Genomic DNA, 15,412 nt, shown 5'->3' on the forward strand with positions numbered 1-15,412 from the left:
CCCCCTCAAAGACCAAACACAGGCTTCCTTGAGGTTTAAAAGCCTCATATCAGACAAAGCTTATTGTGACTGTGCACATACAGTCCATTGTTCAGTGGTGAAAGGTGTATGGGGCGCATTTGACAGTATGTAGAATTTAAATGAAGTCAGGCTTATTCCAAATTTGAACTATTGTTCTTTACTGTGGACTTCATTAAGGACTAATTAAGTTTCAAATTTAATAGAGAAAAATAAGTGTTTACTACAGTGTACAAATACTAAACATTCTGTAGCTATTATGCCTTACATAAAGTGAAGTTATTGTTAGAATTCTTTTTCACATTTAAATTGTATATAATCTTCTTAATCTCACTATCCCTACAACATCAGTACACCTTCACTTATGTAAATATTGTCACTTTTTTTACTCTCTTGCAATTTTACACTACATAAGTTTTTAGTATGAGCAGATCACTACGTTGTCCCTAAAAACAGAAATATTCTGTTAATCCATGGAAAAGGTTTGTTTATTCATTCATTGGCTCATTCATTCATACTGGTTCATAGCGGTTTATCAATAATTTATGCATCCCAGAAATTTAATAGAATACCTAAGGCAAAACAATAAATAAATAAATCTCATCTTCAGTCATTGAGTAGTTTATCTTTTACTTACTCCATTTATTCTTAAGGAGAAAATACAGTCAAAGTCCAAAATGTACATCTTCCTTGTCTGAACTTTTATTTTACAAAATCATGTTGTGGGTCATTGGTGACCATATTTGCCACCAATGAGGTAGAAAAACACATATTAGTAATTAAACGAATCAAAGGTTTATTTAATTTAGGCACAGAATTAATATGATTACGAACACCCGTGTGCACGTTTACCATATATGAACAATAAAGCTCTTGAATCTTGAATATATGAAAGCGCGCATGTGCACAGAATGTAGAAAAAAATTACAGATTTTTCAATTACAAAATAAATCTTCCAACAGCCCCAGAAAAACTAATTTGTAGTTTTATATACTGTGGGGGAAAAAAACAAAAACAGTATCGCCAACAATATCGCTCACGTGTCTGCCGCGCTCTGCCCCCGTCCACGTGGGTTCCCCTGGCAACCAAAGGTTTCCAAGGTGACGAGCACACACATCTACAGGGTTCACTGTAAAGGGACAGGAAGGACCAGATAGACGAACATTTGTGTAATTACCGATTAAAGTTTGGTCACAATGACCGCACGGAAATGTTTTGGGTTTTTTACTGGTTTACAGCTGTCATGTCGGAGGGTTTAAATAGAAAGGTGAAGTTAATATTTTTGCTGCCGAGGACTTCTCTCCAAAGGTAACGACGTCGCTAAAACTTTACCAACTACTATGAAAACTATTATGTGGTAAGCTAGTCTGTAACACTCATGCTACAGTAACGTAATCATAATGGTTTACTAAACTATGTGTGTGTGTGTGTGTGTGTTTTAAACTGATGCTTGATTTTACTGCTGCACTGTAGCCTGTGTCTTATATTCGTGTCCTTAATCTTTCACAGCCATAGAGAAAGAACAGAAAACTTGACGGAAAAAAGAAGAAATGGAAGAGGAATACTCTAAGGCTATTCGTCAGGTGAATGTGATTTAGAAATTAAACTTTTTCTTCCACCTTAACGAGTTGTGGCAATTATTAATCAACTTTTCCTCCCCACTCCTCTACACATACTCATCCTTTCATCTCACTATCATCTAAGTTGTTCATCGACTGTGTGGCTATTTCTGGTGTAACCGAAGAGTCATGGACAGAGGAGAATAAGAAAGCTGTGGATCAGTTCATTGAAGACACCTCTATCACAACCATGGTAGTCTACCTGGACACCAAGGTTGGACTTCGGGTGGAGTACTCGATGCCCTTACTGGTACAACACTCTTTCCTCTCAGCATTGTGGTTGGTTGATTTATTTCAGTTGATTTTACTGGTCTTGTAATGTTTGAGGGGAAAATATAAAAGTGCCTTTTTTGTTTTACTGTGCAGGGTCTTTTCAGTCATTTTTTGTAACTGTACTATAACTACTAAAAAGCAATGGTAAAAGGAAATACTGGCTAAGATTCTGTGAGCTGGTCGACCTTATCTGAAGGGTTGGAGTTCCTCTTCTTCTTCCTGATGTTTTGTTTGTTAATTCAGTTCCCCCCTTTGCTTTCTTTTTCTGTCTCTTTCACCACTGCATCTGAATATTTATCTTCATAGGGAGAGGTGGTAGAGCAGCTGTCCTATTTTGTCCGTGTGCCAGAAGCCATAATCACACTAGAAACGTTTGATACAGCCATACAGTTTGGCACGGTGCGGGGCAACCCCATCCAGAGGCTGCTTCATGACATGACCTGTTTGCACGCCCCCCCAGTTGCCATTAGTGCCTACAGGGAGCAGAGCATCAAGGACAACTATACCAAACACATGCACTTATATCTCGCCAGCCTTACAGGTGGGTGAATTATTTTTTTAAAAAGAAACAGGCATTTCACTCCTTCAACACTTAGTCTCACATTATACGGTTTATTTGACTTCTTTCAAGTTATTTATCTTTGCTTTTCGCACTATGATTTGTCATTGAGACTCTTTAGGGCTCATTAAAGAAGAGTTTACACAGGCAGTTTGTTAACTTCCTTTGAAGTATTTTTCCTCATCTTACTTAACAGAAGTACTTCTGCTTCCACAAATATGTCCCCCCCACCCCCGCTTGTTTATGCTTCCGATCTGCAAACCCTGAACATAGGCAGTAAAAATCACACTAATCTTTTACTTCCGACTTTTTGCTGCTTTCCAGTTTGACTTTAGGCTTACATAGTATAATGTACCTTTGTACCAGTGCCTTGTACTCTTGATGATAAATACGGAAGGCAAGCTTAGCTTTTCTTGGATATTTCTGCCAATATTCCTGCAAAATCATTCAAGCTCAACCCCACTGGCTGGTGAGCATCGTTAAACAGAAGTGATTCAATCAAGCTCCTCTGTGATTGTGAATTGTCTATTTATAGTATGCATAGAGTATTTCTTTAAATGGAGGAAAAGGTATTTTATGGGCCTCTGAGTGCAGATTGTGCTGTATAACAGGACTTTAGGTAGGAAGGATGAAAAGAATGGAACTTGTCAGATGACTTGAGTTGATGCCGTGAGTAGTTGATGGTCACATATGAGCATTATACACGTGGTGTAATTTTATTTTATTTTTGAACAGATGATGTGCAAAAGAAGTTTGGGAACACTGTTCTCTACATCCCAATGGAAGGCCTGCAGTGCAGTGCTGAGGAGGCCAGCAAGGACAGGAAGCTGATGCAGAGAATGGAAAGTAAGCTAGAGGAGCTCTTTGTATGCATCTGCATGCAGCTGACAAGGGTTGCTTTTGGTTTCCATGTGTCTCTGAAGGGTATGGGTTAAAAGGGTCACACTTACAAATGTCTGTTCTCTGACTTTATACTGAAGACAACATTGAAACTGCACCATGAGCTTTCTGTCTCAGGCTCCAGTGATTTTATTTCATTAAATGTCCAGCTTACAAAATTTGCACCTGTTCATGTTTTTGGCTACTTCTTTCTATTTCCATCATCTATGTTCAGAACTCTGTTGCATTCTCATATCCATGACATTTCTGTATTCATGCTTAGTAGTTATAGCATAACACCACTAGTTTATGTCTACTGATTATGTGTCTTTCCTATATTTTTTGTTCCTACCTTAATTTCATCTGTCCTCCATTCACATGTTCTACATGTTTTAGTTGTAATGATCCACTGGACTGATCAAATCAAGGAGCTACTAAATGCGCAAGACATTGTGAACATGAGAGACAGCTGTGGTCCACTGCAGGAGATATCCTTCTGGAAGACTCGCTCTACCCAGCTGTTGAACATCAGCCGGCAGCTACAGAAGCCAGGGGTCAAGCACATCCAGAACATCCTCCAGGTTGCAAAGTCTCTGTATGTACAGCGCTTCTGTCAACTGGCCCATGAAATACAGGTACGGGAAATCTGCGCAAAGTCAGCTCATAATAAAGATTTACTCAAAATAATGTCAACATTTTATTTACAAAACAAATAGCATCATAAGCACAAAGTGTTGTGCTACGATGTGTTGCAGTCTAGAGTCACTAGAAATATGCATACCTGATGCATTATTGCAGTATTTCTTTTAACTCGTTAGTTTACATCAGTTCTTTTTCACTTACAGATGGAGCATGTGCTTAACAATCATGGCTGTTACTATAGCCATTCTAACTACTCGCTTCTTAGCTGGAAGGCTTCAATATGTGAACATGAAAGCTTTGGTGAATGTGACTGAAATAATAGTAGTAATCATTAATATCACCTTGACTTTGTGTGTGTGTTCTGCCCAGGATTGTTCTCTTCAGGCACAGTCAAATCTGACCTTCTTGTGCATATTGAAGGAGCCTTGCGAAGAGCTTGAGCAGCTCAAACCAAGCCAAATTGCTTTCAAGTTGAAACACATTGTCAGTCTCATTCGAATCATCTGGATCAACTCCCCCTACTACAATACCAGTGACAGGATCGTCAACCTCTTCCGCCAGGTACCTGAAATGTTAAACTCTCTCTAGATTTCAACATTAGACTTAAACCAGTGTCATTTTCATTATACAGTCCATTTTATGGATTTTATTTTGACAGGGCAGTGCTCATTAATCAACAACTGTCAGTACTTAACACTATAGGCTAATTTTCATCTATTATCCCTGGCTTGTACTGTGTAATATCCTAAATATCAAAATGAAAAACAGTGTTTATATAAAAGCTCTGGTACTTTCATTGTAGATTTGGTGGATTGTATCTAACTTGTCATACGATATATATCAAATGTGGAATGTTCATACTGGTTGTTTTTCATCATAGCTACAATATAAGCTATATAAACTATATCAGGTTTTTGTTAAATAAACCTAAAACTTTAAAACTGACGTTTTTTTCATGACCTCCAAAGGAAGGGTTAGACCCAAAACAGACATCTAGCAGTATTTGATCAGGCATGTCAGTGCCAGCACAAACATAATTCAGGATTTGTTTTTTAGTTTTCATCTGTCAACAGTTTTTCTGGCGACCAGTCCACCTTTCTTCTATTATGAAGGTTCAGTTCACTGATAACCACCAAGCAAACATCCATCCTCTTTTAGGTTTCTGTTTTGGTTAACATGCTTGCTACTGTAGATTGCTGTTCTGGCAATCCTCAACATAATCCAGCTCCTTCAGTGAGTCCGGCACACAGTTGGACACACTTGAAAATGACTGTGTTGGAGCTGAAGTCCATCCGTGGGCCAAGAGAATCACTTGAAAGGCAGCTGACTGTATTATACATTGTTCTGTTAATTATTTATCACATATTTTCATTTTGTGATAAATTATTTTTCTTGGAGCACCTTTTTAAGCTGTATTATTTTCTGCTTTTGTGCCTTCTTTTTCTTGCATACTGGTGCTCATCATCACCATCATCATCATCAGAGACCATGAACACCCGTTTTGAATATTTAGACATCAGAGTTCTGATATCTAGCAAGTCAATGGACCAAATAAAATATCTGATCATTTTCACTGCACGACTTATTTTTACATTTAAAATGACAGCTCCACAAGCAGAGGGATAAATTATAATAATTATAAAATTATTATGTTTTGAGTTAGCATGCTTGCATTACTTTTTTTTTTTGCTCAGCTTCACTTTGTCTGGTTAATATAATTCATATAATTTGTAAATCCTGAAGGCTGCAGGGTAATGACTTGTGACTGGGGTAATTTAACAAGTATCAGACGGGCGATGCTTTCTTTGTTTTCCTTATAATAAGTTAATAAGAGCAAGAAAAAGCTTAGCTGCCAAATATTTAAAAAGTATGTTCCTGTGTTGCAGATGACTAATGAGATCATCCGTCTGTGCTCTCAAAGCATCTGTCTGGACAGGATTTTTGAAGGCTACGTGTTATCTAGCAAACAAATCCTCAGTGACTGCATGCAGTGTTGCCTGACCTGGAAGGAAGTTTACCTGCGTGCCTCAAAAATTCATCACAAGTAGGAGAAATTTTACATGCATAGAAATGCAAAGCAGAGTTTTCTTGATTGTTTTAAATTCCTAAATATGTTGTATATAGATAGTCTGAACTTGAAGCTAAATTCATATTTAGGTGAGACTATGTTAAATAAGTTCAGTGATGTTGGTTACAGTGATCATCACCTCAGATCTTTTTGTATTTTGTTCTCAACCTTGAAATAAAAGCCGAATTCCAAAAAGCTGGAGGAACATTTTGTAGCTAATTAGGTTAACTGATAACAGTCAGTCAGTAATGAGTATCTTAGAGAGGCAGTTCAGTGGTCAGAGGTTCACCAAAGAGCAAAAAAACTATTAAATCTGAAACAGTTTCAGAATAATGTTCCTCCAAGTCAAACTGCAAAGACTTTGAATATCTTGCCAACTACATAATATAATCAAAAGATTCAGAGAATCTGGAAAAATCTCTGTGCACAAAGGACAACGCTGAAAATCAATATTAAGCCTGTGTCTTTGGGCACTCAGGGATCTGCAGTAAAGAAAACAAACAAACAAAAAACAACAACATGCATGTTCCTGCCATGAACATCACTACATGGGCTCAGGAACACTTCCAGAAATCAGTGTCTGACACAGTAACCGTGTCATCCACAAATGCAGATTAAAGCTCTACCGTGCAAAGAAGAAGCCACATGTGAACATGATGCAGAAATGCCATCTTCTCTGGGCCAAAGCTCATTTAAGATGGACTGAGGCAAAGTGGAAAACTGTTCTGTGGTCAGACGAATCCAAATTTAAAATTCTTTTTGGAAAGGCACCACATCCCCTGGACTAAAGAGGAGAGAGGGATCATCTGGTTATCAGAGCTCAGTTCAAAAGCTTGATGGTGCTTGGTGCCTATGGAATTGGTAGCTTGCACATCTGGAAAGGCACCATCAGTGCTGAAAGGAATACACAGGTTTTAGAGCAATATGCGTGCTCCCATCCAGATGATGTCTTTTTCAGGGAAGGCCTCGCATATTTCAGTAAGACAAACCACATCCTGCATCTGTTACAACATCGTGGCTTCGCAGTAGAAGTTCAGACCTTTCACCAACCGAAAACGTTTGGTGCATCATGAAAGAAAAATATGACAAAGAAGAACAAAGAAGACGTAGAGCAGCTAGAATCCTCTATCAGACATGAATGTTCTCCTCAGTTCACAGATGTTTACGGACTGTTGTTAAAAAGGAGCTAAACAGTGTCAAACATGACCCCGTCCCAACTTTTTAGACACGTGTTGCTATCAAATTCAAAATGAATGTTTTTCTTTAAATGAAACACATTCTTAGTTTAAACATTTTGATATTCTGTTCTATTATGAATAAAATGTAGATTTTTGAGATGTACAAGTCCTTGCATACTGTTTTATTTACATTTTACACAGTGTCCAGACTTTTTCTAAATTGGGTTCATAGTAAGCAAACAAATTTCAGACAGTCTGAAGACTTTAGCGGGATTGAAACTCAAAGAGAGGTCAGAGATGCCCTTCATATACACAGCTGTATAATGGTATATACCAGCGGTCCCCAACCCCCGGGCCACAGACTGTACCGGTCCATGAGTCACTTGGTACCGGGCCACGAGAGTTGAGGCTCGGGTGTGAAATTTATGGTTTTCAGAGTTGTTATTTTCCCGTGTGTTATGAATAAATCTTCTTCTTTTTTGGTACCGGTACTGGTTTTATTTTGTTGTATTTATCCACACCACCTTAAAGGCTGTGGCGCAAAAAAGGTTGTGGACCGCTGGTATATATACAGTGTCCTTTTTCTTTTTAAAGATTTCACAATTGATAAACTTCACTCGTCCTATTCATAACCTCTAAAGATATATTATAAAATGAAAAACCACTTCATTTAGTGTTGCCCACCAACCTCCAGCCATCCAAGCCCATTTCCTGCCTTTTTTCTGCTCCATTGTTCTAGCCTTTTCCTTTATCTTTATCCTCTCCATTCACATCAGGTATTCCCGAAAAGGCTGGGTCCTGGACAAAACAACGTTTATCGTGGTGATTGAGTCTTATGTTCAGAGGCTCAGAGACCTAATTGAGGTAAAAATTTTCTCTCGGTAGCACAGAACAAGTAACACTGCATACTGAATCATAATTATCACATTAACCATCATGAGCAAAGGAACAATACTAAAAAGACATATTTCAAAAAAAGAAAGAAAAAAATGGCACCCACCTTGTGCTGTCCTACACTTTCAGTAGCTCTTTTGTAGACAGAACTCTTCTATAAATGCAGCTTGGGCTCCTGTATCTAATCACAAAACACCCAGAACAAAAACTGAAAAGAAATTATGTTTCTATTTAAATACAATTTCTTAAACAGTATACAAAGTATAGTGAGTTTGCTCATTTGTGTGAGTAAGGTGGCCTTTATTGTTGACAACATTATAGATAGTCTTATGAGTCAGCAGGTGATCACTTCCAATATAATTTCAGAAAATCCCTTTATGTATGGGATAGATAAATATGTTGTTTGATATGAGGTTATTAGCTTCTCTTGTCTGCTCTCAGATATGTGACTGCCAGCATCAGTTTGCCCGTTGGGAGGATGGTCAGCAGAGGGCTCTGCCATGCTTAGGTGGTTGCAAGGGACCAGGGTTTACTGGCACCCTCCTGAAGAATGAAAGCGACTTCCATCGTAGCCTGGAAAAACTACGCTCTGTTGACAAGGGCATACTTGATGTCAAGGATACCACATGGTGCAATGAATTCAACAGGTTAAGCTTTGTTTGTTTTAAAATAATCAAATGAATATGGAATATAATAGTTTGAAAGGGTTTTTTTCATGCTTATAAAAGATAATTGTTGTTTGTGGGGAGCCACGGGCAGTTAAATAAAGGGAGCACCAGAACCTATGCAACCCAAATGAGTGGTTTGGCAGAAGGTGCTTATATTGGTGAACAAATATAAAAGCTGTTTTTCTGATCTTACCTCTGCGCGTGCTTATTATGTTAATACATCCCTACACGATTTTAACTTCTCTTCTACATGAATGCGTCTCTGCGGATATCAGTGTTAGTATGCGTGTCTACACTTCTGTTAGCATGCCTTTGCTAAATTCATTAAGTATTTTGGCATGTAGACATGTTTTGGTGTGTGTATGCATGTGTACAGGTTTTGTGCGTTTGTAAAAGATCTGGAGATGAAGATTCAGGGCCTGATTGGTTCAGTGTTTACGACGGGGAACACAGTTGAGGAAGGAATTCGACTGCTGGACGTCTTTACGCCTTTGTTCGCTCGTGAGGTACTCTTTCACAAAGAGATTCACAGAAACAGTTACACAAGTTTTACCATTGGCTAAATTTGTGCTAAATTTGTGTTAAACAATGTAACACATTTTCATTTGTTTTTAATTAAATGTTACAGGTTAATATCTGGTCCTGTGTTGCTAATTATAATAAATCAACCCAGTATCATCGCAAAACCCTGTTGGGACTGCAACTTCTACACGTGTCCATAGACACGATGGAACAGCGTATTACATGATTTGCCATGATAAGAGGGTGCATAAATTGCTGTGCTCAAGTTTGTGTGTTTGTTAGAGTAAAAAGCAGTTGCACACATGGGTGAATTGTTTGCCTTTGTTGTACTAGAGACCTTTAGATTTGTTCCGATTACAGGTTTCATTCAGTGCAATGATCGATCAAATGCTATTTTTCTGTTTTCATTACAGCTAAACTTTTCTCTTTGCCCTATTTTTTTCTGTTACCATCATGTATCTTTGAATTCCTCCATCGCAGTCCATTAAGCGCACTGTAGAAGAAAAGCTGGAGGAAACCCGCAATATCTTTTACAAAGAGCTTAAAATGGGAAACAAAGAGCTGAACCAGACCTCATTGTCTTACCCTGATCATATGCCCTGGAAAGCAGGCCAGGTCTACTGGGTGACGGCCCAAAGACATCAGTTAGAGAGATTCATGGAGGTGAGGCGTTTAGACAATAAGAAAGACCTTTGATTTTTAGTACACAGTTGTTGCTTTGTGCAATTACTAACCACCTTACTTCCATCTCCTCTGCTCTGTTTGCTCTCCTTTGCCTCCAGGTGCTTCAGAAGGCCCACATAATACTGGATTCTCAGACCTGCAAGGAGTTACTTACCACCTGTGGTCAAACTATGCAAATTTTGGATGAGATTGTGAGGAAGAACTTCAGTGAATGGACTCAGAAGTTGGATGTGCAGTATCTCAAACGCCTGGAGCAGCCACTCATGGTGCGCTGCAAGGACAAGAAGCTGGACATCAATTTTGACAAGTGGGTCAAACAACACGAGCACACATGACTTAAACGCAAGAGGTACAAAGCTTACATGCTAAACTCTGTGTAATAAACCTAGATACAATATAACTGATGGTAAATACACTTCCAATGTGCTCTTACACAATAGATTCATGCAAAGACCAAACATTTGGGCACAAATACAAAGACACAAATGTGTACATGTATATTTTTTATATAAATGTGTGCAAACAGATTGATGACTGTGAAATTAAACTCTATGAGTTACAAAAAAAAATGTTATATCATGTGCAAACTATTGGGCACCCCCCTAAATAAGTATTTACAACAGCTTTGGTAGCCAGCTAAAAGTAGGCCTTGGTGGAATTTCAGGGATGCTTTTGCTCAACCTTGTATTGCAGAAGTTATACTTTAAATGTTTCCAACAAGACAGCTGTTTACTGGAGGCAGTGTATTTAATGTTTTAGCTTAAAACAGTCATTAAAGTGTATAATTTCCCAGGGGTCTCCATACATTTACGTACAACTTTACAATCTAAGGTACTTACTCGATATCGTTATTTTGTATCTTTTTTGTCTAGCAACCTGTTGAATCTATTCTCTGAGATCCAGTGCTGGGATCGACTAAAGTTTGAGATCCCCCAGAGTGTATCTGACATTTACCAGGACAGAGAGGACCTCAGAGGCCTGAGGCAGCAAGTGCTGCTACTGGTCCGCGAGTATAACAGGTCTGACTTGGAACCCTTGCTTGCAGCATTACACAGCATCACCAATCATCTGGAGAGCTTGACCTGTTTTTGTGTTGTGAACACGTTTTGTGAATTAACATCCTTGTAATTGTGAGCACTATAAGAAAAGCTTATTAATCAGTGAGCTAATTAAAATCACTTAAATTAAAGGTCCCGTGTTCTTCCACTTTTATACAAAAGCACACAGATCAATTTTTACCTGGTTTGTATTAAATCAGTGTAGGAGGAGTAGGAGAGAAGCAAACAGATGTAAATGGCTAAAAGATAGCCAGATAAGTTTAAATGTAGCAAAGCACATGAAGCACAAAGCAGCACACAGAGAGTTCTCCTCTATTCGCTATGAATTGCTCTTTAAAGTTTCCACAGTAAATAGGCATCTGTCAGCATTACATTTTCCCCAGAGCTCTGTCATCTGTGCATGCGATCAAAGATAATAATTGTGTTAGCCACAATGAAGGCAACAATACGTTGGGTGCTTTTTTTGTGTGTTTGTTTAGTTTTTATCTCTTCAAAAAGTGTTGTCTGACCTCAGCTTACATACATCCCACAGTTAAACTGAAAAGGATTTTTGTTGATCAAAATATATTTTAAGCTTTTTTTTAGAAAAAAGGCTTTTATATATCCGAAGCCTTTTTTGGAGCATTGTAACAAAATGAAAAGCGTGACACAAATACTGATCAACACCTGTAAGACTTTAATGGATTTACACACCTACAAGCACAGAGAAAGATGTACATACTATATTTGATAATCTTGCCTGTTCAGATATTATTCAGTCAGTAAACAAAACATATTTACCTAATGCCCTTCTGATCTGTGGGTCACGTCTGTGTGGCAGGATCACAGAAATGCTCTCTCCTGACGAGCTGGGTCTTTTTCGGGAGAGAATACGTTTCATTGATAAGAAGGTCCAGCCGGGTCTGACCAAACTCCTGTGGTTGTCTAAAGGAGCTTCTAACATCTTCATCCGTGACTGTCTCCTGCATGTTGACAAGGTTGTAAGATTGCAGTTCACCACTTTTTTTTTTTATTTTTTTTTTTTTATTATTTTGAGCCTCAGACTGGTGACAACAGTAACTAGACTAGCAACAATCACATTTTCCTTAACCGTAGCATATTTAAAACCTGTAATAAACCTCTGTGGATGAGTCTTACTTAGCAGCTTCACTTGTCTTCTTCCCTCTACTTTCCTCTTATTTTCAGCTCCATGTGATAATTGATAATTACAAAGTGTCCAGTCAGTCCATCTTCAAACACTGTCATCGGATTAGTGAAGCACTTCTGGTTAAACTGGATGGAAAAACTGTGTACAGGTAAGAACTGATTTAACAACTCATTTTCATTACATTATAAGTCTGTCTAATAAATACATAAAATAAATTCAATGTAAAGTATTATTTATTTTATTTTATTATTTTCATTTAGGAATCTGGAGTTTGAGGATGACCAGAAGAATCACCAGCAGAACATTCTCCAAATACTTCGCTCAGCACACCAGGATATTGTCAGTATCATGACCCGGATCTATGACATCTTGGCAGATCATGGACCTGAGGTATGTCCTCTGTTCATCTGCCATTAAACTATTTGGGGCTTTCAAATAGAAATGTTGACTCATTTATACCAAAGTGCTCTGGCATTTTGGTGAAACACTTTGAAAAACACTATGTGATAGGGTTATGGTTACGGTTAGGGCTGGAACGGAGGGCTGGAGCCTCTGTTCGATGGAACCCAGAGCGTCTCATAAGGACGTGTCTTTCGTGTGTGTATGTTATGCGCTAGGAATGAGAAAGCTCTGGATCAGTTCTTGCCTTGGAACTGTCCCATGGATGCCATTTTTGCCCAGTTACTTTCTTATTATTGAATCATGAACACTGACTCTTAACTAAGACCAGGTGAGGCCTGCAGTTCTTTAGATGTCGGTCTGAGTTCTTTTGTGATCTCTTGTACGAGTGTGTGATGTCCCCTTGGGATGATTTTGGTCACTGGCCACTCCTGGGAAGTTTCACCACCTTCCTGCATGTGGCAATCACTTTGTTAAATAGGTCTGGAAAGCTTTTTTCCCCTAATACATGACATTGTCCTTTAAAAACTGCATTTTGTCCTTACTCTGGTCATTTTTGTCAGAAAAAAAAAATCATAAACAAGTCTAAAATAGTACAACTGAAGTATAAACAAAAAGACACTTATTCCAAACCTTATTCATACGCCCTTAGTGTCTCTAAATTAATATTAGTTTCTATTGCTGTATTTTGTATGTTAAAATTGTAAAATGGTTTTTAAGGTCCAGGAGCACTGGGTGAACTACATAGAGAGGGTGGATCATATGATAGAGGAAGCTTTCAACAGTAACATCACAAACTCCTTGAAGAAGCTATCCAAAGCGATCAACGGTGACAGCAAGACTACACACAGTCCCCTGTTTAAAGTCCTCGTTACCCTCCACAGAGCAGCTCCACAAATGGCACCAAAGGTACCAGATACCTGTTTTAATCCGGTTCGGTCATTGATATTGATTTGTTTACACTGTGAAGGGACATGTCCATATATGTTAACAGTTTAAAACAAGAGTATGTGGGTCTCTTTTAACAGGTAGAGTTTTCCCCAACTCTCAGAAAGCTTGCTCAGGTTGTGAATATTATGCCTCAGCTCATCAGTCTCATCTCAGAATTTAAACGACTCCAAGAACTTCTCTCCAACCAAGAGTCCCAGAAGGATCCCATACACATCATTATAGGTCAGAACATTTTTTTTAAACATAAAAATACAGTATAAACATATATGTCACCATGTCTGTAATTCTATTCTTTATCGGGTGTAACTCTGATGCTGTTTGATCCACCAGGGCAAGATGAGGGGATAAAAAAGATTCAGGCTGCAATTGCCTCAGGGATGACAGCCAATGCCAGCCAATTGCAATCTCATTTAAAAAACTGGGACAAATACAGGGACATCTGGGAGATGAATAAGGATTCCATTATACAACGCTACCAGAGACTTAACCTACCGCTGTCTTCTTTTGATGCAGATATACAAAGGTACTGTGAAATATAATCTAAATATTTAACAGCATTCTCTCGAGTCGTACACAAAGTTTTTTTTCTGCAATATTTTGTCATGTCTTGACTTCCAGGTACTCAGAGAAGGCCAGCAGTGTTCAACAAGAAGAGACGGTGCTTAACATCCAGTTTGTCATGCTGGACTGTTCACCGCTCAAGTCTTCCTTGGTGCAGCACTGCAATGAGTGGCAAACCAAGTTCACTCAGCTTCTCAGTGACATGGCCAGCATGCGCCTAAAAGAACTTCATGCCTCCCTGCATGACAGTGCCAGCAGGTGAGAAATCAGTGAAATAACCTTATCGTACAGGGTTTTTTATGTGTGTTAGGGCATCGCTGACTCTGGGACCTAGTAGATGCTTTCTTGTGAATATAATTAATCAAGAGTTAATGTTTGAGGACTCATTTCCTACAAATTCTGTATGTTTTAATGTCAATATTTAATGTTGTTTGAAGTGAAAAAGTCTTATAAAAGTTTACCAAAAATATCATTCTGCTGAGAAAAAGACATCAGTTATATAAGTGTTATCAAAGAGGAGTTCAGTTCGTGTGAGCTGTGCGCTATCCAGTACATGCTTTGATCATGAATTACGAACTGAATGTCAGTGCTTGTTTGCCTGGTCAGGTCAGCCCACGCAGTGCAGACTGCTTTGCCCACACACACTTGCAATCTTGTGCGCTTTTAGCAGAAAAATGTAATTGTATACTACACTTAACCGGCATTTGATACAATCTTTTCCAAACTTAACTTCAGAGCAGTCGGCAGCGCTAAGTGTATTTAATTAAGCAGAGACCTTGTGAAAGAATTGAAAATAATTTATCGAAGCACAGAGGTTGGGAAGTAACATGCAATTACAATCACATAACAAGCAGTTATTTTAGATGGAGTTTGGATGCTGGGTAAAATATAAATAGAGCAAAATACAATGATTTTATTCACATTAGAACACAGAAAACAAGTTAATGTTTAAACTGAAAAAATGAAAGAAAAATATTCGCTCGTTTATAATTTAATGGCAGTAACACATCTGGGACACAGACTGTGTTGCATCCCATCCTCTGTGAATAACAATCCATTTACAGCGGTAAACTAAGTACACCAGCTGCTGGACTTTTAGGAGACGAATGTTGTCCAATAGTATTGTAGCTGTTCAACAGTCCTCGGTCCCCTTTGTGTTTTTCGTTTCATGATGCATCAAATGTTTTCAGTTGGTGAAAGGTCTGAACTCTTCTACTGTGAAGACATGCAGTTATATTAGATGCAGTCTGCTGCTTAACATTGCTTTGCTGAAATAACCAATAGATGCATTT

The 15,412-nt window shown here is 38.4% G+C and overlaps 1 protein-coding gene across 1 annotated transcript in view; it reads left to right on the forward strand.

Annotated features, from left to right (window-relative positions):
* Positions 1-1,124: 1,124 nt before the first annotated feature.
* dnah2 (dynein, axonemal, heavy chain 2) overlaps positions 1,125-15,412 on the forward strand; it is a 59,502-nt gene continuing 45,214 nt past the window's right edge. The window contains 21 exon segments of the mRNA XM_013265664.3: positions 1,125-1,326; positions 1,528-1,601; positions 1,723-1,887; positions 2,217-2,451; positions 3,205-3,315; positions 3,745-3,983; positions 4,360-4,551; positions 5,877-6,034; positions 8,013-8,100; positions 8,572-8,777; positions 9,175-9,304; positions 9,801-9,983; positions 10,103-10,311; positions 10,877-11,023; positions 11,883-12,039; positions 12,248-12,357; positions 12,470-12,599; positions 13,329-13,517; positions 13,637-13,781; positions 13,890-14,082; positions 14,178-14,378. Coding sequence (XP_013121118.2) covers positions 1,569-1,601; positions 1,723-1,887; positions 2,217-2,451; positions 3,205-3,315; positions 3,745-3,983; positions 4,360-4,551; positions 5,877-6,034; positions 8,013-8,100; positions 8,572-8,777; positions 9,175-9,304; positions 9,801-9,983; positions 10,103-10,311; positions 10,877-11,023; positions 11,883-12,039; positions 12,248-12,357; positions 12,470-12,599; positions 13,329-13,517; positions 13,637-13,781; positions 13,890-14,082; positions 14,178-14,378 — 3,221 coding nt within the window. The 5' untranslated portion in view covers positions 1,125-1,326; positions 1,528-1,568.

This window comes from Oreochromis niloticus, linkage group LG3, assembly GCF_001858045.2.
Source record: "Oreochromis niloticus isolate F11D_XX linkage group LG3, O_niloticus_UMD_NMBU, whole genome shotgun sequence".
Classification (NCBI taxonomy): domain Eukaryota; kingdom Metazoa; phylum Chordata; class Actinopteri; order Cichliformes; family Cichlidae; genus Oreochromis; species Oreochromis niloticus.